The following is a 25,737-nucleotide window of genomic DNA, read 5'->3' as shown; positions in this document are numbered from 1 at the left end:
CAAGGTGTAGCTGTAGGGAAAACAGCAGAAGGGATGTTTTGTGATATCAAAACATTTGAGAGAAAACTTCAGCTCTTTGAAAGAGACCTTGAAAGTGGGCAGCTAAAATATTTTCCAAATCTAAAAATGCATTTAGAAAATTCTAAAACATTTGCAGACAGTCCTATAAGCCATCAGGAAATCTACACAGAATTTTCTAGCGTTGTACAAGCTGCAAAGTTGAATTTTAGTAACAGATTTTTACAGTTCCATAAAATGGAGACAACCCTGTGTTTTCTAACTTCACCAGAGAGAGCCAAATTTGAAGAACTTGATCTTTCCTGCTTACAGTGGTTAGATTTAGGAATCTGGAAATGGAGCTATTGGAATTTCAAGAAAACTCTATCTGGAAAAATAAATTCTGTGACCTGCGTGTAACACTTGAGAAAATAGAAGGGATGACAAATGACAGCAGAGTTAGTTCTGAAAATGAAATCCTTAAAGTGTGGAATTCTTTGCCAAATAATTTTAAGTCAATGAAAGCACTTGGGATTGCTTTACTTACTCTGTTTGGGTCATCATATTCTTGTGAGCAGCTGTTTTTAACTTTGAATTATATAAAATCTGACATCAGAAACAGACTAACAGATGACCTGAGTGCTGCATGTGTTGCTCTCAAATTTACAAAGTATGAGCCAAGGTTAGACAAGTTATCAGCATGCATACAACAGCAAAAATCACATTAATTATTCAAAAGCATGCCAAATGTTTTAAAAGTTCTGTTATTCAGGTTAAATTGCCCTGTTGGCACTTTGCGATAAATAATTAGATTTTGGGTTGATATTTGGGCACTCGGTCTCTGAAAGGTTCGCCATCACTGGGCTAGACTATTAAAATATTACCATGGGCTTTTTTTTAGAGTGGACCATGTCTCACTTGTCCAGGAAAGAGGGGGTTACAGCAGTGGCACTACATTGTCTACTACTACTATTAGAAAAATAATAGTAAAAGTAGCAAAAACCAGTGGGTCTCATTTTCAAAACAGAAAAACATCCCAAAACGGCAAAGCAGCAGATGAGTGGATTTTTTTTCTTCCACAAAAACTTCCAAATTGCTATTTTCAAAACTTTTTTAAATTAAGATTTTACCATAATAGAATTAAAGAATAATTAAGAAAACGTTTGGCAAGGAAATGTATACTTAAACTGGAGACAACAGCACTCACCCTCTGTGACTGAAAAATGAAAGGCTTGATATGAAACAGGGCTCTCCTAGAGCTGGCGATATGGGACAGGCTTCTGTATAGAGCGATCTGTTAAATTTGTTACATTACAAGCATGGGGAGGGGGGGGGGGGATTTCTTGGTGGCATCTGAGACCACTGTGAAAAAAGCAACATGGTGTGTCTTGGGTCTGCATCTCTCTTTCTTGGCAAATGGAGGTAGGGGGGGGGGATTTGAAAAAGTACCACATTTCATGCTTGTTGCATTGGTTTCTTGTTTGTAAGTGGTTCTTAATAACATTTAAAAGAATATGAAATTATACATACAAAAGAAAAAAAATCTTTAATAATAAAAGGGGGGGGGGGGGGTTTCTATGTAGTTCATCTAAATCTCATGGAGGCATGTTTTGGGTGGGCTTACGATTTGGATGTTTTTCTGCAATAATGGAGCATTGTAAAAATGTCCAGGACAAAAAAAAAGTCATTATTGAAACAGGTCTTGCCAAAAACATCCCAAGTGCCAAAAAAGTGCCCAAACTGACCAGATGACCACTGAAGGGATAAAAGCATGACCCTTCTCTCTTAATCCCCCAGTGGTCACTGACCCCCTCATACACCACAAAGAGATTAAAATGACAGTTCATACCAGGCTCTGACAGCTACAGATATAATGGTCATTCCTCGGAGCAGTAAGTAGGGCCCTGGGCAGTGGACTGTAGAGAAGGGGACCAGCCCATACTCTAGTACACTTGTGGTGGAAAGTGTTAGCACTCCAAAACCCACAAAATACATACTGATCCCACATATAGGTGACACCTGCAGGCATAAGGGCTAGTGTAGTGATGGGGGGGGGAGGGGGTTTTGCTATTCCTAGAGGGCTCCCCATACAATATAAGGGGTTACTGATGTGATGTGTATCTAGGACCTTTTATGCGATGTTCACTGCAGTGCCCCCTAGGCTGCCCCACTGCTCTACTTGAATGTCTGTGTGGCCAGTCTAGTTCTTGGGCATTTTTTCCTTTGGACCTTTTTTTGTTTGAAAATGGCCCTTGAAGAAAAATGGCACTGATTACAAAACCATCTTTAAAAAAGTATATATTTTTTTCTGGTTCAGAAATTACCATGATTGGCACTGTTTGCATGTTTTTTTGCTAACTGTCCAAAATCAGATTTGGATGTCATAGCAAAAATGCCCCTCTATGTATTTTAGGTTTATTAGGGTGCTTCCTCGTCTGCCAAGGGCTTTCTTTACGTTTCAGTTGTAGTCATAATTCATCCACCTAGCAATCTGTCAACTGTTTTTGCTTGTGAAGTCTTCCATCTGGCATTATATAGTCAGCATTATACAGTCTAATCTGTTGATAGCTTCTATTTGGTCCCCCAGTCTGCTCATTTTACTCCTGGGGGGAACGGCAGAACTATAGAATTTGCACTTCTGCAGAATTCTGCACATGGGAAGGAGCAAACATCAGTTCATACGGTTCCTTGCACAGCTTTCATTTAGATCCCTTTTTGAATATGCTAGAGTTGTCGTTAATCTTAGAATTTCTAATATATATTCTATTTCTATATCAACATCTCTCAAATGTTTGTTCTTATTGAAAAATTAAATGTTTAAAACTTAGTCCTATGCTATACATGAATTTTAAATATTCATGAACTATATATGTTAACTATTGAGTAGAGAATGACATGGGGACAGGGTGGAGACGGAGACAAACGTTGTCCCCATGTCATTTTCTACTTTGATGCCTGTTAATGAACTGGACTGTTATGTTTGAGTGATGCAGACGATATTTTGATTTTTTGGAAAAACAAGCAAACGTGTTGGCCACATCTAGCAAAATTTGCATGAGGGATCCTGTACATCCTCCTACCAGCACTTCTTCTAAGAAGGCATCTTCTATTGCAGGAAGGACTGTGGAAGACAGGAGAGCTAGACTGAATCCCAAGATTGTTTATGACTTCTTCTTCATCCACAGATTAAAAAATCATAACAGTGCTTCATAGGGCATATTTTTCCCCTCTAAGGCAATTAGAACAGGTTGTATTTTATACTCCTGGACATTTTAACAGGGTGGATTAGGATTCCTTGGGGTAGTAGAAATCAGCTACTGTTGGGGTTGGAAGGGTAGATAGAGGGTGGTGGTGAGGAGGGTTATTATAGCTGCTTGCTGTTATTATTGTTTTCTATTTGTAATTTATACACAATAGTTGCAAAGCATATTGTTCCTTTTGTACTTTAATAAAAAGATTTAAATATAAAATCATAATTGTTTGAGGCTTCTGCAGATAGGGACGGGACCAGAGACAGAACCTGCGGGGATGGGGTAGAGACGGAGACAGAACCCACAGGGATGGGATAGGAACATCTTTGTCCCCGTGTCATTCTGTGCTACTGAGTCAGAGCCCCTGAAGAAGTGTTAGTGGAGACAAGGAATATTTCCTTACTGGAAACATGAGTTTGGCTGGTTTTACATTTTGATTGTAGAACTGGTGTGGCAAGTGCCTCCTGATTTTTTTTTTTTTAAGGGGAGGGGTTCATGTGTTACCCAATCTTTAAAATGGCTTTATTCCAGCTCCTGTTTTTATCCCCCCCCCCCCTTCTTTTTCTGTCACCAAACTCTGCTTTCTCATTTTCCTCTTGAAGTTTTATTTCCACTTTTCTGTATAGCTTAAGCTGAGCAATTTTGTGAAATGGAAGACAGACAGGGTCTGGGGCATTTGATTTCTACACATGCTTTACTTTATATTTCATATCATAGAAAACATTCTTCTTCAACATTTTGTATTTACTCAAACATAGCTTAGGAAATTTGTAGAAAAGCACCAGTATACAGTCAGTAGTGTTGAATACTGTTTTACTGTATATCCATATTACAGAATAAAAATCATGCACAAATCAAATACATGCATACATAGGCGTGTATATTATGTATCTACAGACCTAATCACAATTAACTGAGTATCAAACATGGAGAAAGCAGATAAAAAAATTTAAGGCCAAGGTGCAAGACCACAGATCAAAGCTGTCAGCTAACCTGATAGGTGCTGTACAGGGGCTCCAAGCCTAAGGATTCAATGCTGTTCATTGACTGAGATGACAAATATTCACTTCTGTACAGCAGCAGCAGTAGTATTAAGATGAATCCTTGAGTTCAGTTCTCCCCCTCTACCCCAGTTTTCAGGATTTTGGCAGGATGAACAGCCACTCCCCAAAGCTACTTAGTGCAGCTCAGAAAAATGTGTCTCTATTACTCCCAGTCAACCAGGCTATAGGTTACAGTGATCCTCTTTTGCTACAGTAATCATTCATTCCACCATTTCCCAAGGGATCCCCTGCTGTGGTAGGGAAATAATTCAAGTTTACTTCCCAAAAACATCAGTAGGGGGCCATCTCATGCAAGCAAAGGATCTAGTAAAAGAAGCATAGAAGAGTGCGCAGAGTTGTCTTTTTAGGCTGATATGAACAATTTGACCGTATCGAGAATTCTGGGCTTATCCATTTTGCCCTACCCCTGCACGCTCTGTATGGCTGGATCCCAAGAGTGAAGTATTTATCATGTTTGCTGCTGCTGCTGCTGCTGCTGCTCCTCTTCTTGCATTCTTAATGACCAGCAACACAAGTGTACTAACCACAGGCGCAAAGGCTGTGGTAGAAGTAGCAGTGTAGGAAAAAAGCAGGACGTGCTTGCCCCTGCAGTTCTGGAACCACAGTTACAGGGGGGTGTGTGCGCAAAGGATTATGTTCTTAAGATTCTACTTTTAATTAGAGAATGGGACCTTGCTTTATCAGACAGCTCAGATAGTTTCACATCCTTTTGAGCAATATAAATGTTTCACATTTCATGGAAATCGAATACCTTCTTGGGTAAGAACTATTAGGAAGCTGGAAAACCTTATCACATCCTGCTTCCAAATGCCACAGCTTCATCCACATTATGCTCTGGACCTGATTTTTCCAACACTCTTTAAATACAGTTGCTCAAGTAGGAGGCGAACAGGATCTATGATACTACTTTGCAAACATGGAGGTGAGTAGGCATCAGGAGTGTTTACCTAGGCAAGAGGACATGAACCAGCTGATTATCTTATGTATCTATGCTAATTTATGGGATATCCAATTAGGTTGTTGTTCTTTTGCTGTTAATAAAAGCACACCTTTGAAAGAAACTTTATCGGGTTCTTCTGCTTCAGAACAAGCCATGCTTCAAATTATATAGCCTAAAAATAGGCCAGTGGAGACAACCTCTTACCCACCATGATTTATAAAATAAATACAAGCACCAAACAGCAATAAACTCTACAGCAAAAGGTAGAATCCCAGAACAGCAACTCAAGGTGTGGCCTGGACCACTGGTCTACAGTGGACAAAGAAGCCTTTAATTCATCAGCCCTAACAGGCATGCAAGTCATTCATAGGTATGTGGTTTTCTGCCTATTAAGTCTTGACCTACTTAAAAAAAAAAAAAGTTCCAATGGGAAATAATTGCATTCTTTCTGTATGGCTCTCCCAGGGAGCAATCATTTACAGGATCCCTGTGGTGTTTTCTATCATTTTCCAGGCACATCATCATCCAGTGGCTCAGCATGCAGGATGTGCCTTACTCAACTACAAATGTCATTCTGACTAGCCAAAACTGGAGATGGGCAGTTGTTTCAAATGAATGTCATTTGCAACTGAGTACTATATACATATAGTGCACACTCATTCCCTCATAGTATGAGCATGCACTCAAATGTGTGTACTGGTTTGTACATGCTCATACCATCAGGGAAAGAGTGTACTATGTACAAATAGTATACAATCTTTAAGAAAAGAATGTGCACATAGTTCACACTTAATGACATTTGTTTCCACCCAGGGAAAGAAAACAAATACAAAAAAACAAGAGATTTCTTTGTGCACATCCCTAACCACAACAGTGCTTGCCCCGAGCAGTAGTCCAAGCCCCTGCTAGCACAAACAACAGTCATAAAAGAACAGATCTCCTGCTTGTCACTACAGACCAACTAGTGAGCTAGCCTCTGTTCATTCTCTTATACTTATGTACTTCTAACCCTTCCATATCAGGAGGCTGCTACAATAAATACTGGCCCAGACTAACACTGAACAACTACCACCCCCCCTTCTACCTTAGCAGCCCCTTGAAACACACTCATGGCCTCATTAACCATATAGCTGTTTCCCTGCATCTTTCTCTCTCTCGCTGGTAGGGCTGGCAGCCATGTTTACAAGACTAACAATGGCATCAAGCTGATAAAGGCTTTATGTGGCATCTGTAATATCAATGCTATCATAATCAATAAAAACCAATCAAGATGTCATGCATGCAAGACAAGCTGTTATCCTCTCCCAAGTTACACAACAATGACTGAGAAGCTACTGATGACCTATATTAACTAGTAAAAAGACATGCAAGGTCTGTTTTCATGTGGAGCATTTGAGATATTGCACAGTCAATAAAGAAAGGATCTTAGTGATCTTCACAAACTAACAATGCCAACATTAAAGGCCAGATACATCAACACGTCCTATGAAATAAACCATAGACCTATGTACCTACACCAGAAACATCTACAGCTTACTAAAAAAAAAAAAAGTCAAATCCAGCAACACTCCACATTGAAAACAAATGGAAGAGTTTACAAAAGTTTTTTTTTTGTTTTGCATCAACTTTATAAAATACACAATGTCTATGTGTATTCCCCTACCATGGGTAAAGTTCTACATATAAAAACGTGCTACTCCAGCCTCAAGGCTACACTGGATCAAAGGAGCTGCAACTAGTCCAATCCACCTCTGTACATGTGGAGAAAAAAATAGGGCAAAGACATGAACTGCACTAACACTAATCCATTACCAAGGATTGACACCAGCACTTGCTGTACACCATTAACATTTTAAATGCCGCTTGGAGGACAGAGTTAGAATCAGTGAATCTGGTTAGTACAAGGAATCAAGTCATGCATGCACAATTCCTCCTGCAGCGGCTGACTGCTTTGTGCTCCCCAAGCAGGATAAAGTAGAGAGATCTCTCAGCCAGGACAAAGAGTTCAAACAGAAAGATGCTAGAAACCCGATGAGCTTGCACAACTATGCATGAGGAAACAGACTAAAGAGATGGATCACCAGGATACAGAATGTTACATTTGGTCCTTTTCCATTTCTGTTTCCAATGCAGTCTCCATGATCACACACATTCGACTGAAGATTAAATTAAGTCTGGCTACATGAGGAAAAGGGGAGGGGGTTAGAGAAGAGTCCTATGCATTCTTGGATTGAATTCTCGTGATTTTGCCCATTGGAATGGACAAACCCTGTAGTCAAGGCTGGAAAATTCCACCCAGCCACTGCATCAAGATCAACCAAATGCTCCCAACCAAGTCTCAGGTCATGGCACAGAGGGATTTTTTTCAGAAGGGCATGTCATCCCTACAGTGATAGTGGTGAGCGAGTTGGTAAGTAATATATACAGTGGTAAGAAGCTCGTCTGAGTATCTAGACAAAGCACTTGAAGGCAAACACTGCAGCATTAATCCCAAACTGACTGATGTAATGAGACTCGGTGGGGGATGGATGTTGATGCCAATCAACCACAGGTTTTGGCAGCACTGCAATGTTATTCCAGCACTGGCAGAGAAGATTATGAGAAGCAGAGTAAAGAAGGTATGGGATACCACAGAGTCACAGGTTCTGGCAGCACTGCAGTTTACTGGATTTCTGTCCATCTGTTGTGGGAGGCACGCTGATGTCCACCACATTGTTACCAGGAGATTCATCATGGGCGAAGCGATCTGCAATCTGCTTTTGTGAAACTATTCGATAAATCTCTGAAATTAGAAAATACATTGGTAAAACCCTGGTTTTATAATTACCCCCTCCCAACTCTAAAAATACATTTCCTGCTGGCCAGAAGTATGGGTCACAATAGAATGAAAGTGGATGCTCAGAGCAGCAGTTAGTGCATTCTACATGCTAGTGAGGAAATTATTTGGATTTTGCTCACACCTTTTTCAGTACTCAAGGTGAGTTACGTTCAGGTACACTGGGTATTTCTCTGTCCCTGGAGGGCTCACAATCTAATTTTGTACCTGAGGAAATGGAGGGTTAAGTGACTTGGCCAAGATCACAAGGAGCAGAAGCAGGATTTGAACCGGCCACCTCTGGATGTCGAGACTGGTGCTCTACCACTTCATGTATACTTGGAGGGAAGAAGTGAAAAGCATTAGCTCAAAGGGAGCTAAAAAGGAGGCAGCTGCTAACAGGGAATGGGGGTGGGAAGGAGTCTGCTTAGTATCTGCGCTTTTTAACTTTATCCTGCTCCAAGTTCCTTTTGCCCTTTATCATCTCCTCCCAGGCTCTCCCCACATGGGCTAGAGACCTGCCTTCCTAACATGCTGCCTTTTCATGAGCAACTCTTTACTGCTGATCCTGACATTTCTTCCTAGGCTGACCTGTATGTGTATGCAGTGAGCACTATGCTTCCGAACTTATGGAGAAATTAGACCTTACCTGCTAATTTGCTTTCCTTTAATCCCTCCGGACCGGCCCAGGATTGGACTGATGGGTTGTGCTCGCCTTCCAGCAGGTTGGAGACTGAGAAAAAAACTCTGACTCTAGCGAGCCAATAGGAGCCCTGGTCACGTGACCCTAGCCTCAGTATTTGAATAACAAAGCAGAAAGAAGAAGAACAATACATTCTGTGCCTCAAGGAATTCCAGCAACCAGGGAGCACTATTGAAAACGTGCTCTAATAAAGGCTCACCGACAACTCTCACCAGAGCAGCGGTATGGCCTCACTGTAATGGCTCACCACGTACCCTTACCAGAGCAGCGGTATGGCCTCATTGTAATGGCTCACCACGTACCCTTACCAGGGCAGCGGTATGGCCTCATTGTAATGGCTCACCACGTACCCTTACCAGGGCAGCGGTATGGCCTTATCTTAATGGCTCACCGACTACCCTCACCAGAGCAGCGGTATGGCCTCACTGTAATGGCTCACCACGTACCCTTACCAGAGCAGCGGTATGGCCTCACTGTAATGGCTCACCACGAACCCTTACCAGAGCAGCGGTATGGCCATAACAGAAGATCAATGATTCTTTTTTTTTTTTTTATATTTGTCTAAGTAACTATCAAAAAACAGCTCTGCAAACAAATAAATAGACCATGCAAACCCAGACAGAAAACTGAAACAGGGAGGGGCCTGGGCCGGTCCGGAGGGATTAAAGGAAAGCAAATTAGCAGGTAAGGTCTAATTTCTCCTTCCTTAGCATCCCTCCGGACCGGCCCAGGATTGGACTGATGGGACGTAACAAAGCAGTAGTCCTACGGGTGGGACCCCAGCAAGGCCGCAGTGAGTACCCGTGATGCAAAGACCGTCTCCTGCCAACAATGAACATCAATTCTGTAATGTATAGGAAAAGAATGGAAAGAGGACCAAGTCGCCGCCTTATAAATCTCTGCAGGAGGCATCAAGCAATACGCCGTGGATGACGCTGCCTGTGCTGTAGTGGAATGAGCATTCTCCGAGGACAAGCAGGCTGCTTGTTCTCACTGATGGGTGACGTCCACGGCAGCCCCTCCAATCGGAAACTTCACTAGCAAAGTCCTTTGCTAGCCCTCGCGCGCCCGCGCGCACCGCGCATGCGCGGCCGTCTTCCCGCCCGAAACCGGCTCGAGCCGGCCAGTCTTCTTTTGTCCGCACTCGGTACGGTCGTGTTTTCGCCGTGTCGAGCCCCGGAAAGTCGACCTCGCGCGTCCAATTTGTTTTGAACGTGTTTTTTTTCCTTCGGGAAAGCTTTGTCCTAGTCGGGAAGTGCTCCGGAAACCCCCCGCCGGGTTTCGTGTAAATCCTCCCGTACTTCCAGCTTTTTTGCCCCGGTAAGTTTTCTTTCGTCGTCGGGGTAGGCCTCTTTTCGGCCTCGGTCGAGATTTTTCTCCCTCTAAATTTGGTGCTTCAAATTTCGCCATTTCGGCTTTTGATTTCGCCGGCGTGATTTTTCCGCCCATGACATCGAAGCCTTCCAGCGGCTTCAAGAAGTGCACCCAGTGCGCCCGGGTTATCTCGCTCACTGATCGACACTCGTCGTGTCTTCAGTGTCTGGGGGCCGAGCACCGCCCTCAGAACTGCAGTCTGTGTTCCCTGCTTCAAAGGCGGACTCAGGTAGCGAGACTAGCCCAGTGGAACGTGTTGTTCTCGGGCTCTTCGTCGGCATCGGCACCGGGATCTTCGAGTGCATCGACGTCGTCAGCGTCCAGACCATCTTCCTCGGCCGCCCCTGCATCGAGTGCATCGAGGCATCGGGCCTCTGCATCGGCGCCGAGACATCGGATAGCTGCATCGACGTCGGTGGTACCAGGACCTCGTCTGCTGATGTCGTCGGACGGTGGTGCATCGGGTGGAGTGCAGGTGAGGGCTGTCCATTCCCCTGCTGGTGGCGGTGAGCCCTCGGGTGGGTCTCCGCCTACCCTGAGGGCTCCTGCGGTACAGCCCCCCCGAGATCGACCTTCTTCAGTCTCGGCCCCGAGGAAGCGACGGATGGATTCGACGTCCTCCTCGTCGGTGCCGGGGAGCTCCGGTGACATGCTTCGGAAGAAATCGAAGAAGCATCGACACCGGTCTCCTCCCCGTGTCGGCACCGAGAGCTCTGGGTCGCCGAGGGATTCGGCACCCAGCAGGCATCGGCACCGAGAGGACCGCTCACCCTCTGTTCAGGAGGTGTCGATGCGCTCCGCTCTGGACAGCCCGGAACAGCCTCCACGCCCGGAACAGGTACTGACGTCGACGCCTGCATCGACCTCTCAGCCTTTCTCTGCAGCCGCTCTAAACGAGAGCCTCCGGGCCGTTCTCCCAGAGATTCTGGGAGAGCTGTTGCGCCCTACCCCTCCGGTACCGGCGGGTGCTTGCGCCACCGGTACCGTCGAGCGTGGCGCCGGCTGGCCCATCGCCCAGGTTGAGGTCCCCGACGTCGGTACCGCGTGCGGTACCGACCGCGGCCACCTCCCAGGAAGGCTCCCCGACTACGTCGGCGGAGGGAGCTTTGCCGATGCGGGCGAGGGAGTCTACCTCTCGACGCCCCCATCGTGGACGGGGTTCCACGGAGTCGAGCAGGGCGAGGTTGCAGACACAGGTCCGTGAACTTGTGTCTGACACCGAGGGTGAGGCCTCGTGGGAGGAAGAGGGAGATCCCAGATATTTCTCTGACGAGGAGTCTGAGGGTCTTCCGTCTGATCCCACTCCCTCTCCTGAGAGACAGCTTTCTCCTCCCGAGAGTCTGTCTTTTGCCTCCTTTGTCCGGGAGATGTCTACGGCCATCCCCTTCCCGGTGGTTGTGGAGGACGAGCCCAGGGCTGAAATGTTTGAGCTCCTGGACTATCCTTCTCCACCTAAGGAAGCGTCCACTGTTCCCTTGCACCATGTCCTGAAGAAGACATTGCTTGCGAACTGGACCAAGCCATTAACTAATCCCCACATTCCCAAGAAGATCGAGTCCCAGTACCGGATCCATGGGGACCCAGAGCTGATGCGCACTCAGTTGCCTCATGACTCTGGAGTTGTGGATTTGGCCCTAAAGAAGGCTAAGAGTTCTAGGGAACATGCTTCGGCGCCCCCGGGCAAGGACGCTAGAACCTTAGACTCCTTTTGGAGGAAGGCCTACCATTCCTCTATGCTCGTGTCCAAGATCCAGTCTTACCAGCTCTACACGAGCATACACATGCGGAATAATGTGCGGCAGTTGGCGGGCTTGGTTGATGCTCTTCCCCCTGAGCAAGCCAAGCCTTTTCAGGAGGTGGTCAGGCAGCTGAAGGCGTGCAGAAAATTCCTGGCCAGAGGAGTTTATGACACTTTTGATGTTGCGTCCAGGGCCGCTGCTCAAGGTGTGGTGATGCGCAGGCTCTCATGGCTGCGTGCCGCCGACCTGGAGAATAGAATCCAGCAGCGGATTACGGACTTGCCTTGCCGTGCGGATAACATTTTTGGCGAAAAAGTCGAGCAGGTGGTAGAGTCTCTCCACCAGCGGGACACCGCATTCGACAAGTTCACCCGCCGGCAGCCTTCAGCTTCTACCTCTACAGGTAGACGATTTTTCGGGGGAAGGAAGACTGTTCCCTATACTTCTGGCAAGCGTAGGTACAATCCTCCTTCCCGACAGCCTGCGGCCCAGGCTAAGCCCCAGCGCGCTCGCTCTCGTCAGCAGCGTGCGAATCAGCAAGGCCCCGCGGCTCCCCAGCAAAAGCAAGGGGCGAGCTTTTGACTGGCTCCAGCAGAGCATAGCCGACATCCAAGTGTCAGTGCCGGGCGACCTGCCTGTCGGAGGGAGGTTGAAAGCTTTTCACCAAAGGTGGCCTCTCATAACCTCCGATCAGTGGGTTCTCCAAATAGTCCGGCAAGGATACACCCTCAATTTGGCCTCTCAACCTCCAAATTGTCCACCGGGAGCTCAGTCCTACAGCTTCCAGCACAAGCAGGTACTTGCAGAGGAACTCTCCGCCCTTCTCAGCGCCAATGCGGTCGAGCCCGTGCCATCCGGGCAAGAAGGGCTGGGGTTCTATTCCAGGTACTTCCTTGTGGAAAAGAAAACAGGGGGGATGCGTCCCATCCTAGACCTAAGGGCCCTGAACAAATATCTCGTAAAAGAAAAGTTCAGGATGCTTTCCCTGGGCACCCTTCTCCCCATGATTCAGCAAAACGATTGGCTATGCTCTCTGGACTTGAAGGATGCCTACACACACATCCCGATACTGCCAGCTCACAGACAGTATCTGCGATTTCAGCTGGGCGCACGCCACTTCCAGTACTGTGTGCTACCCTTTGGGCTCGCCTCTGCGCCCAGGGTGTTCACAAAGTGCCTAGCTGTGGTAGCAGCGGCGCTTCGCAGGCTGGGAGTGCACGTGTTCCCATATCTCGACGATTGGCTGGTGAAGAACACATCCGAGGCAGGAGCCCTGCAGTCCATGCAGATGACTATTCGCCTCCTGGAGCTACTGGGGTTTGTGATAAATTACCCAAAGTCCCATCTTCTCCCAGTGCAGAAGCTCGAATTCATCGGAGCCCTGCTGGATTCTCGGACGGCTCGCGCCTATCTCCCAGAGGCGAGGGCCAACAACTTGTTGTCCCTCGTCTCGCGGGTGCGAGCGTCCCAGCAGATCACAGCTCGGCAGATGTTGAGATTGCTGGGCCACATGGCTTCCACAGTTCATGTGACTCCCATGGCCCGCCTTCACATGAGATCTGCTCAATGGACCCTAGCCTCCCAGTGGTATCAGGCCGCCGGGGGTCTAGAGGACGTGATCCACCTGTCCACGAGTTTTCTCGAATCCCTGTATTGGTGGACGATTTGCTCCAATTTGACTCTGGGACGTCCCTTCCAAATTCCTCAGCCTCAAAAAGTGCTGACCACGGATGCGTCTCTCCTGGGATGGGGAGCTCATGTCGATGGGCTTCACACCCAAGGAAGGTGGTCCCTCCAAGAAAGCGATCTACAGATCAATCTTCTGGAGTTGCGAGCGATCTGGAACGCTCTGAAGGCTTTCAGAGATCGGCTGTCCCATCAAATTATCCAAATTCAGACAGACAATCAGGTTGCCATGTACTATGTCAACAAGCAGGGGGGCACCGGATCTCGCCCCCTGTGTCAGGAAGCCGTCAGCATGTGGCTCTGGGCTCGCCGTCAAGGCATGGTGCTCCAAGCCACATATCTGGCAGGCGTAAACAACAGTCTGGCCGACAGGTTGAGCAGGATTATGCAACCTCACGAGTGGTCGCTCAATTCCCGTGTGGTGCGACAGATCTTCCAGGCGTGGGGCACCCCCCTGGTGGATCTCTTCGCATCTCAAGTGAACCACAAGGTCCCTCAGTTCTGTTCCAGGCTTCAGGCCCACGGCAGACTGGCGTCGGATGCCTTCCTCCTGGATTGGGGGGAAGGTCTGCTGTATGCTTATCCTCCCATTCCTCTGGTGGGGAAGACTTTGTTGAAACTCAAGCAAGACCGAGGCACCATGATTCTGATTGCTCCCTTTTGGCCGCGTCAGATCTGGTTCCCTCTTCTTCTGGAGTTATCCTCCGAAGAACCGTGGAGATTGGAGTGTTTTCCGACCCTCATCACGCAGGACGAAGGGGCTCTTCTGCATCCCAACCTCCAGTCCCTGACTCTCACGGCCTGGATGTTGAGGGCGTAGACTTTGCCTCTTTGGGTCTGCCAGAGGGTGTCTCCCGCATCTTGCTTGCTTCCAGGAAAGACTCCACTAAGAGAAGTTACTTCTTTCATTGGAGGAGGTTTGCCGTCTGGTGTGACAGCAAGGCCCTAGATCCTCGCTCTTGTCCTACACAGACCCTGCTTGAATACCTTCTCCACTTGTCTGAGTCTGGTCTGAAGACCAACTCCGTAAGGGTTCACCTTAGTGCAATCAGTGCATACCATTACCAAGTGGAAGGTAAGCCGATCTCAGGACAGCCTTTAGTTGTTCGCTTCATGAGAGGTTTGCTTTTGTCAAAGCCCCCTGTCAAGCCTCCTACAGTGTCATGGGATCTCAATGTCGTTCTCACCCAGCTGATGAAACCTCCTTTCGAGCCACTGAATTCCTGCCATCCGAAGTACTTGACCTGGAAGGTCATTTTCTTGGTGGCAGTTACCTCGGCTCGTAGAGTCAGTGAGCTTCAGGCCCTGGTAGCCCAGGCCCCTTACACCAAATTTCATCACAACAGAGTAGTCCTCCGCACTCACCCTAAGTTTCTGCCAAAGGTTGTGTCGGAGTTCCATCTGAACCAGTCAATTGTCTTGCCAACATTCTTTCCCCGTCCTCATTCCTGCCCTGCTGAACGTCAGCTGCACACATTGGACTGCAAGAGAGCATTGGCCTTCTATCTGGAGCGGACACAGCCCCACAGACAGTCCGCCCAATTGTTTGTTTCTTTTGATCCCAACAAGAGGGGAGTGGCTGTAGGGAAACGCACCATATCCAATTGGCTAGCAGATTGCATTTCCTTCACTTACGCCCAGGCTGGGCTGGCTCTTGAGGGTCATGTCACGGCTCATAATGTTAGAGCCATGGCAGCGTCGGTAGCCCACTTGAAGTCAGCCACCATGGAGGAAATTTGCAAAGCTGCGACGTGGTCATCTGTCCACACATTCACATCTCATTACTGTCTGCAGCAGGATACCCGACGTGACAGTCGGTTCGGGCAGTCAGTTCTTCAGAACCTGTTTGGGCTTTAGGATCCAACTCCACCCCCGAGGGCCCTGTTTGTTCTGTTCCAGGCTACACTCTCAGTTAGTTGGTAAATTTTTTAGGTCAATCTCAGTTATGTCCTCGCCGTTGCGAGGCCCAATTGACCAATGTTGTTGTTTTGAGTGAGCCTGGGGGCTAGGGATACCCCATCAGTGAGAACAAGCAGCCTGCTTGTCCTCGGAGAAAGCGAATGCTACATACCTGTAGAAGGTATTCTCCGAGGACAGCAGGCTGATTGTTCTCACAAACCCGCCCGCCTCCCCTTTGGAGTTGTGTCTTCCCTTGAAGTGTATTGTCTTGCTACATACTGGACTGGCCGGCTCGAGCCGGTTTCGGGCGGGAAGACGGCCGCGCATGCGCGGTGCGCGCGGGCGCGCGAGGGCTAGCAAAGGACTTTGCTAGTGAAGTTTCCGATTGGAGGGGCTGCCGTGGACGTCACCCATCAGTGAGAACAATCAGCCTGCTGTCCTCGGAGAATACCTTCTACAGGTATGTAGCATTCGCTTTACTAGCCTCCGGGACTGCCTTGCCTGCCGAGAGGTAGGCTGAAGGTACCATCTCTTTAAACCTCCCTAGATAACGTAGGCTTAGAAACCGAAAAAAACTCTTATGGTGACCAGCCACAAGCAAAAGACAATCCGAGCGGCGAACAACCTCAGTGACTGCGAGATATCGTTTAAGCACTCTCTTACCATGCAAAGCAAGCAATGTGTACTGCTTGTGTGTACTACTACTACTACTACTTAACATTTCTAGAGCGCTACTAGGGTTACGCAGTGCTGTACCGATTAAGAAAAAAGGACAGTCCCTGCTCCAAGGAGCTTCCAATCTAATGGGCGAAATGTGGAGTAGGGTCAGTCCCGATTTCCTGAGACCAATCCCAGAACAGGAAGAAACCCGACTGTGACAGATGAAACAGAGAGAGAGAGAGAGAGAGAGAGAGAAGGACCACTCGCTCTTTAGCAAACTGTAGAAATGGAGACCTGCAGAAAAAACTTGCAACTCCGAAACTCTCCTCGTGGACGCAATAGACACCAAAAAACCCCACTGCCTTTAGGGTTAAGTCCTTCAAAAAACAAGTTTGCCATGGTGCAAACGGAGGCCCCGAGAGAGCCGAAAACACCAGATTAAGGTCCCATCATGGAAAGATCAATCTGACCGGTGGCCGAAGGCTAACTCCTTTTAAGAAATGGGAAATGGGCGACTTCGGGAAGACTACCACCGACTTACCCCAAATCCGACCTATGAAACCGGACAGAGCTGCCGCCTGCATGTTAAGGGAAGAAAGAGACAGTCGTTCCTCAAATCCTCGCTGCAGAAAAACATCTGAGCCACAGAAACTCGAAAAGGAGCAATCCCAGCATCTGCACAGCAAGTCTCAAAAATTCTCCAGGTGCGAAAATAGTTGAGAGAGGTGGAGCGACGACGAGACCGAAGCACGGTGGAAATAAAAAAGAAAAACCCCTATGATCTAAACGGGCTCGTTCGATAAACAAGTCGTAAGACCAAATCGAGCCGGGGAAAGCCAGCCCTTGAATCAGCAAGGACTTGCATAGCGGAAGTCGAAGAGAAGACATCCCCTTCAGCCGCTGCAGATTCACGTATCAAGAGCGTGAAGGCCAATCTGGCAACACCAGAATTACTGGCTTCCCATGTTCCTCTATCGTTTGAAGGAAACGACCTAATAGAGGCTACGGAGGAAGCGCGTAAAGAAATTCGGAGGAACTTTGAGTTGAGTCTGTAAGCAAACAGATGGAAAACTGGAGTGCCCCAATGACGTACTAGCAACTAAAAACACCTCGATTGCTGAGAGTGCATTCGCCTGAATCGAGCGTGCGACGACTGGGAAAGTCCGCTTGAATATTGGTCAACTCCTGCTACATGCAAGGCTGATATGGCAGTGAGAAGAGCTTCTGCCCATACCAGGAAACACTCCGCCTCTTACCGGCACCCTGTCACCCTCTGCCGATTGATATAGGCTACTGCTGAGGCGCTGTCAAGCACTACCAGCCTTATAACCGGCAGAAAGGCAAAAGAGCAGGATACTACGCCAATAAAGAAGATGCACTTGAAGAAAGAAAGAGGACATGGATATAGTCAATCTGCAGTTGCCTGGCAGACCATGCAAAATGGGGGAAAGAATACTTGTCCCTTCCCAAAACCAAATTGATATTGTCTTGTAACAAGGTCCTATCCATTGTGAAATTAGTAGTCTAATCTTCCCCTAGTGCTCTTCCCAGGCCACCAAGCCACTGGGTGCCATTCACTGATAAATCGTCAGTCCAACCAGAGATATGCTGGAGCTCAATATAGTGAACCCCCTTCCCCATGGGTACCTCTTACAATTATCCCACGTAATAGAGAAATAATGAGTTGCTATTTGTTTACAAGATTTCAAATATGAAAATTTTTTTTTTTTTTTAGAGCTGAGATTTAACAAGCTAAGCTTTAACCTGCACATCTGTGTGGAAAACCGGCTTCAAAATTGGTTAAATGTGAGGGTTCCATAAGGGACGGGCACACTCCTCTTACTGATCTCATAGCACTTACATTCCATTAACCGTCTTGCGCTGTGCGTACTGCCCTGAAAAGTTGTACTTGCAGTAGGGAGGTCAGTGAAAACCAAAAGTATGATGATCCACAATGCGTACACTTAATATAGTAGAAGTAACATTTTTTTTTTTTTTTTAAATAGAACACTTATAAGTGCTACAGGTTTACTAGTCTTGTGGATCATTCTTGCCTGGAAATAAGTAGGCTAAAGTACAATGCAGCTGACTAGAAAGTCTTGAACCAGAGTACATTTTTTTTTTTTTTTTTTTTTACTCGGGCAGCATGCAGAGTTGAAGAGATGTGCAAAATTGTACCAGAAGACTGCTTTTAATTTTCATAGATTTAGAAGGTGGTAGCCTAGACTACAATAAGTTGTCGTTATACTGCTCAACAAAATCCCTCTGAGTATTTCAATCTGAAAACTAGTACAGAACTTCCCTCAACTGCCTATACCAGAACCAAGGATACTTTTGCTGTTTGAATAAACAGAATTATGAGCATCTTGACACTCTGAGAAGGAGAGGGGAACAAAAGATGGCTTCAGCTTGAAGTAAAGTTGGAAATGTGCCAACAAATGAAGCATTGTGCACAGCCAGTGAATTGCCCAAAAACTATGTTCAATTGGTTTGCACCGTTTCTGTATTTTCTTTGTATTTTAAGAGCTATGAACATGTAAAAATAGAAGACTAGTATTACCGTTAAGACGTTGTAAATAGCTGTTGAAAGTAGCAGTGCTACTCTCCCTACTGTTCCTAAAGCTTTCCTGTGGGAATGTCCAGTAAAATAATAAAACTGGGGAAGGAGGAGGAGAAGGGAAATGTGAGCTTTTGTTAAGATGCATTGAAAAGAAAAACAAACTGCATTATTCTAAAATGACTCTCTTTACTACTTCGGAGGACATGGACCTGTGAAGTTCCAACAGAAAAAACATGCTTGTAACAGCTGCGTCCCAGTGTACAAAGAAAACATACAGCATGATAGGCTTAAAGAGCCATGACAATTTACACAGGGCTTTCCTGCCAAAAGAAAGCATTTCTTGTATAAAAACCGCTGCATGTAAAGCCATGCAAAGTATATGGCTTGATGGAAAAGTAATATTTTGTATAACAATTCTTTAAGCAAGCACAAAAATGCTTTAACCTATGCCCTGAGAATAGGTGAATAAACATGTTTGGAGCTACTATGGCGCTTAAGTTGAATCTGCAGAGGAGAGACCATCCCAGCAATCTTCTGCAAGCTCTTCCTGCTGTACTAAATAGGACCTCTCCTGATCGCCATAAAAATCTCCAGACAAATCACCTTCCCTAAATCTTTTTGGGGGTGGAAGAGCAGGCTTGACAGAATTCTCTGCCCCAGCTGTTGCATCAAAAAGGCCTGGTACATCTGGAGCACAAACTCAGGAGGAAAACCCCCTGCCTGAGTAGGCCCAGATTGCACCAGAGCTCCCAAAATACCAGAATCCGGATTGGAGATATTGATGTCCAAAGTCTGTGCACGCGATGGCGAAGATGGAGCAAGATTCAAAATGGCTGCCATTCGCGCCAAAATCGCGGGAGCGGCCTCTGGCGGCGCGCCTGACCCCTCAGAACTTACTGACACCGGCATCGACGGCGATAAACTGTGAACCGACAACGAAACTGCCGACAACGAAAGCAAAGAAGCAAAGAATGGCTCGACGCACCCGCCAGAGTGGTACAGTACTTACAGGAGCCGGAAGAAAACCCCCTGACACTGGCGGACAGCACATAGTTTCAACATCTCTGACATGGCGGCGGCGCGCGTACGGCGAAGGAACGGGAGCCGAAGACTGAATCCCCGAAGCAGAAGGAACCGTAGAGCCCGACGCTCCAAACGCCGCCGTACAAAATTTGCAAGCGCCGGAGGAACCAACCCCCCCGACGCTGACATACAGCGCACCGCTTAAGCTTTGCCGACATCGCGGGAACGCGCGTGCACACAACGAGCTGGTTGGCGCCTAAATTCTTTTAAAGCAAAAGACGCTCCGAATATAAAAATAGCGCTTAGCAAACTACACACCCGCGAAACTCAACCATAGGAGAACCAGAAAAGTTCTCAGCGTTTTTTTTTTTTTTTTAAGGAGCTGCTAACATGCACACAGACAGAATAATAAACACTAAACGGAGCTGTCTGCTCGTTAGGTCTATGGGGAAGCACTGCTTCTGCTTAGCTTTCTCTTTTTTTTTTTTTTTCAATATTTGAAACCTGGCTGCCTCTCCCAAAGGCAACACCCTTTTGCTTGTCAAAAGGGGGCCCTTCCCTGAAAATTTGTACTCGTTAGCAGGGAGGTGGGGAGGAAAAGGGGGAGGGACCCGGGACACCCGAGTATAACACCCCTGAGGCAAAACTGAAATTCTAACAAGCCTCCAAAGTATTCCTGTGGCACAGAATAAAGTACAGAATAAGTACAGAATAAAGTACCAACTAGACAAAAAATTCAGACAAGTCAGAAAATAAAGAGAGACTAATGGGCTCACTTCCTACCTGCTGGGAGACTGAGAAAATACTGAGGCTAGGGTCACGTGACCAGGGCTCCTATTGGCTCGCTAGAGTCAGAGTTTTTTTCTCAGTCTCCAACCTGCTGGAAGGCGAGCACAACCCATCAGTCCAATCCTGGGCCGGTCCGGAGGGACGCTAAGGAAAATGTAGTTGTCCAGTCCGGTCCATTCCCCACCCAAACTCTAAGCAAGACAGAAGGGCTAAGGCCCCGATGATGAAATCCCCCATGCTGTTCTGAACAGTGCTGGATAATTAGCACCGGAACAGCACGGGGAATTAAAGAACCTCATGATCAAAACTAATAGCATGCAAATTTATGCACGCTATTAATTTTGATCATCAGGGGACTTCTGTGGGAAGACTGTGCCTGGGCATGTAGTGCATCCCAGGATGCACTGGGCAGAGTAGGGCGATGCTACTCCCTCCTCACTTCAAAGGGTATGGGGTGGGGGTAGAGTTGGCCACTGGGCCACCAGGGACATTTTTTGTGTCCGGGGGGGGGGGGGGGGGGGGGGGGGAGAACAGAAGGTCACTGGACCACCAGGGAAACTTGTTCAGTGGGGAGGAGGTTTACACCCTGACAGCCCGAGCTGCTGGCTTGGGCAGGGGAGGAGTTTTAACCTAGCACCAGCTACGAGCTGCCGAAGGGTTAAGGCGCTAATCCACCTGTACGATCAGAGTGCTGTGCTCTGATCATATGGGTGAAATACTGCAGAGCTCATTTAAATGAGACTTGTGGTATTTCCTGGCGCAGGCGCTGTTTGCAATGCCAGATCCCTCTGATCATGTGTGTGCTGGTAAACATGGGTGCTAGTGGCCTCTAGCACCCAAATTTGAGAGACTTAGGACCTAATCGGGAGTTCTAGCATTTCAAACATGGAGTAGGCTAACTAAACACAGCACAGAGCAAACCCCCACCCCCATCTCACACACAAAGCCTCAGAGAAAATAAGCCTAACATGCTCTTACGTGTTCACTGGTAGATGCTTTGGTAAACAGAAAACCATGCTGGGACTCCATCCACGTTCCTGGAGCTCTTCAGGGCTTTCTATCCCACTGGAGAGATGCTTGCAGTAAGCCCATGAAGCAGAAGGCTCATCTTATACATTACATTTTCCTTCATGACCTTCACTGACAGAATGTGACTGTGGGTGGATTTTACCTCTTAATATGTGACCTTGGGGGCGAGAACTTTAATTCTCAGATGAGGAAACTTTACCTGTCAGAATATTTTTGAATGCTTCCTCTACATTAGTTGAATCCAAGGCAGATGTTTCGATGAATGATAAGTTGTTCTTTTCTGCAAAAGAAGATGCATAAACACTGTTGACAGGACGTAACAGAAGCTTCACTTTTTTTTTTTAAAATCTACTAGCTTCCTTCTGTGCCTTCAGAACCAACTGTTTCATCATGAAGGCAATTTCTCCAATGGACACAGTCCTGCTAAATTTATTCTACCTGCCCCTGTAACCACCACTACTAGAGGGTTTCAGAGAAGCAAATGTAAAAGGCTAAACATGGAGGACTTTGGTCTCCTTTCAACCCAGCCTGTGAGTAAAGTCCTCACACACAAGACATTTCACAAAACTGTGGGAGCAGGCAGGGTTTAGCATTACACTTTACAGTTTATCAACATTTAACAAACTGCCTGGTCTACAAAAGGTCTAACCAGTTTGGAAAGTAAAATAATCATAAAATCAAAAGGAACTCCAAAATAAACGTCTTCAAGAAGATATGGCACCAAACTGAAGGTCTAGTCTGCAGCTCATATGATTATCAGTTTGAGGAACAGGTTATCACAACCTGATACCCTGCTTTTCAGAAAACCAGAAAAAAGGCTTACAATAAAAGTTACAAACACACAATTACAATTTTAAAATCAACCCACCAGTCATCACTGCCTCTCCACAGCTACGATGTCAAAAGCTTTTAAAATTACAAATAGTTAAGATGCTTTTCTACTCTGTAAGTTGAATTCATTCCACAATTGGGGGCCATACTGCTGGTCTACAGCTGAACTAATGGAAAAATACAGCTACCCAGCAGCAACCCCTAGAACATGGTCAGGTCTCTGTCCCCCCCACCAGCAACTTACTTTTACCAGAATGCTTGCTGTTACATAATTTATTTTGAAATTATTCTATTTTGTTACAACAGTCTTGGAAAACATGTTGAACCACTTCCAGCTATCAAAGGGAACATAAATGTTTGATGTCTGTAGTGGAAAGCAGCCAGCAGCGTTGCTTTGCTGTTCCTTCAAACAGCAGAGACTGCTCTAACTATTATCGACACCATTCAGCATTGATCATGCTTACAGACTCCTTGTGCCACTCGCCTGCAAATGCCCGGGCCTCATCTGTGGGTACAGCTCTCAGGTGCCGCAGGTCGCTCTTATTGCCAACCAACATTATTACTATATTGTTGTCTGCATGATCGCGAAGCTCCTTCAGCCAGCGCTCCACATTCTCGTATGTCAGGTGTTTGGCAATATCATAAACCAGAAGGGCCCCCACAGCACCACGATAATACCTGCAACCAAATTAAAAAGTGTCCAAATAAGAAAAGCTTGGAAAATTGGCGCGTGTGTGTGTGTGTTGGGGAGGGGGGGAGGTAGGCCCAAGAATAAAAACATCTGCAATAACACCTGCAATAAATGCACCCAACATTAGAGAATTACTTACTTACCCAATACCCCCAGTAACACTGGTGTGAGGGAACCTGAATGTGTTAGAACATGGCAATAAAGCAGAATCAGCCTAATACTTGGATAGGAGACCACCAGCAAAGACCAGGTATAGAATTCTGCCATAAAAGTCAAAACACAATGATCACCTAAACCTCCATTCCCAGAAATATAGATAAGAGACCAGGAAAAACTTACAAAACATCATTCTATTACAGTCACTCCCAATTCCATCCTCTTGAGTGGGTCTAATAAGCTTAAAGAAGATCACAGAGGAATGCTCTCCTTGCCTGAGTTCAGTTCTTGCTCATGAATCTTCTCTACTACCTCTCTTTCCTGAGACTTCAGGATTAAGTCAGCCCCCTGAACTAGAAGCTGACAAATTCTGGTTTTGCACCAAAATCGGCCCAAAGTTCAGATCTGGCCAGGTTTTAGTTTCAGCAGAAAATGCAAGTGCAAAAGTTGATGCCCGTTCTGTCTGCCCCCCCCCCCCCAAAAAAAAAAAAAAAAAGAAAATAACTACCCTACCATTCCTCCTAGGTTCTCCCCAGCCCTACCAGCTTAGTCAGGGCAGGAGCGATCCCCAGTTGGTTCTGGTTCTGGTCCTGCCCTTGCCATCAAAATGACTGCAAAGACTGCCGCTGAAGGTTATAGTAACATAGTAGATAACGACAGATAACAACCTGCACGGTCCATCTAGTCTGCCCAACAAGATAAACTCATTGTATGTCCTACTTTATATGTATACCTTACCTTGAATTGTCCTTGCCATTTTCAGGGCACAGACCAAAGTCTGCCCAGCACTAGCATTGCCTCCCAATTACCGGTGTTGCCACCCAATCTCCACTAAGCTTCTGTGGATCCATTCCTTCTGAACAGAATTCCTTTGTGTTCATCCCACGCATTTTTGAATTCTGTTACCGTTTTCATCTCCACCACCTCCCGCGAGAGGGCATTCCAAGTATCCACCACCCTCTCCATGAAGAAATAGTTCCTGACATTTTTTCCTGAGACTACCCCTCTTCAACCTCAATTCGTGTCCTCTAGTTCTACCGCCTTCCTGTCTCCGGAAAAGGTTTGTTTACAGATTAATACCTTTCAACTATTTGAATGTCTGTATCATATCACCCCTGTTTCTCCTTTCCAGGGTGTCCATTCTGTTACAAATCTTGGTATCATCTACAAAAATGCAAACTTTACCTTCTAACCCTTCAACAATGTCACTCACAAATATTGAACAGAATCGGCCCCAGCACCAATCCTTGAGACACTCCACTACTCACCTTTCCCATTACCACCATTCTCTGGCGTCTGTCCGCCAACCAGTTCCTTGTCCAGTTCACCACTTCAGGTCTTATCTTTAGCCTGTCAAGTTTATTCAAGAGCCTCCAATGAACTGTGTCAAAGGCTTTGCTGAAATCTAAGTAGATTACATCTATCGCACGTCCTCATCCAATTCTCTGGTCACCCAGTCAAAGAATTCTATGAGATTTGTTTGGCATGATTTACTTTTGATAAAACCATATAGCCTTGGATCTTGCAACTTATTGGATTCCAGGAAATTCACTATCCTTTCCTTCAGCATCGCTTCCATTACTTTTCCAGTAACCGAACTGAAGCTTACCGGTCTATAGTTTCCAGCTTCTTCTCTGTCACCACTTTTCTGAAAAGACACCACATCCGCTCTTCTCCAATCACATGGAATCTCTCCCCTCTCCCAGGATGTATTAAACAAATTTTTAAGAGGACCCGCCAGAACCTCTCTGAACTCCCTCAATATCCTGGGATGGATCCCGTCTGGTCCTATGGTTTTGTCCACCTTTACATTTAAGTTGTTCATAAACACTCTCTTCTATAAACAGTGCTATATCCGCTCCATTCTCATATGTACTTTTGCCAATCGTGCTCCTTCTCTAGGATTTTCTTCCATGAAAACAGAACAGACGTATTTGTTTAGCACATTTGCTTTTTCTTCATCATTCTCCACATAGCAGTTCACAGCATCTTTCAGTCTCACAATTCCATTTTTAGTCTTCCTCCTTTCAGTAATATACCTGAAAAAAGTTTTGTCGCCCCTCATTACATTTCTAGCCATTTGTTCTTCCGCTTTCGCCATACGTATCTCTCTCTTAGCTTCTTTCAGTTTCATCCGGTATTCCTCTGTGTTCCTCTTCCTGAATTTTTCTGCATTTCATAAATGCCAACTCTTTAGCCTTTTCTGTATTTCATATACACCAACTCCTTAGCCTTTATTTTCTCAGCCACTGCTTGGAGAACCATATTGGTTTCCTTTTTCTCTTGCTTTTATTTACTCTCCTTACATAAAAGTTTGTAGCCATATTTATAGCTTCTTTCAGCCTGGACCACTGCCTTACCACTTTTCATATGTCTTCCCAGCCCATCAGCTCTTTCTTCAGGTATTCCCCCATTTTACTAAAGTCAACATATTTGAAATCCAGGACTTTGAATTTTGAGTGGCTGTCCTCCACTTCAAGCTGTTATATGAAAGCCAAACTGTTTAATGGTCACTGCTGCCCAGGTGGGC

At 46.3% G+C, this 25,737-nt stretch overlaps 1 protein-coding gene across 1 annotated transcript in view; it reads right to left on the bottom strand.

Moving 5' to 3' along the window:
- Window positions 1–7,694: 7,694 nt before the first annotated feature.
- Window positions 7,695–25,737, bottom strand: part of LOC115481048 (ras-related protein Rab-11B-like) — a 55,721-nt gene continuing 37,678 nt past the window's right edge. Inside the window, exons 3-5 of the mRNA XM_030220038.1 lie at window positions 22,845–23,038; window positions 21,729–21,809; window positions 7,695–8,034 (exon numbers count right to left, since the gene is read on the bottom strand). Of these exons, the coding sequence (XP_030075898.1) occupies window positions 7,889–8,034; window positions 21,729–21,809; window positions 22,845–23,038 (421 nt within the window). The 3' untranslated portion in view covers window positions 7,695–7,888. The remainder of the gene's footprint in view (window positions 8,035–21,728; window positions 21,810–22,844; window positions 23,039–25,737) is intronic.

This window comes from Microcaecilia unicolor, chromosome 11 (genome assembly GCF_901765095.1).
Source record: "Microcaecilia unicolor chromosome 11, aMicUni1.1, whole genome shotgun sequence".
NCBI lineage: Eukaryota > Metazoa > Chordata > Amphibia > Gymnophiona > Siphonopidae > Microcaecilia > Microcaecilia unicolor.
This window is presented reverse-complemented; position numbering and strand designations above follow the sequence as displayed.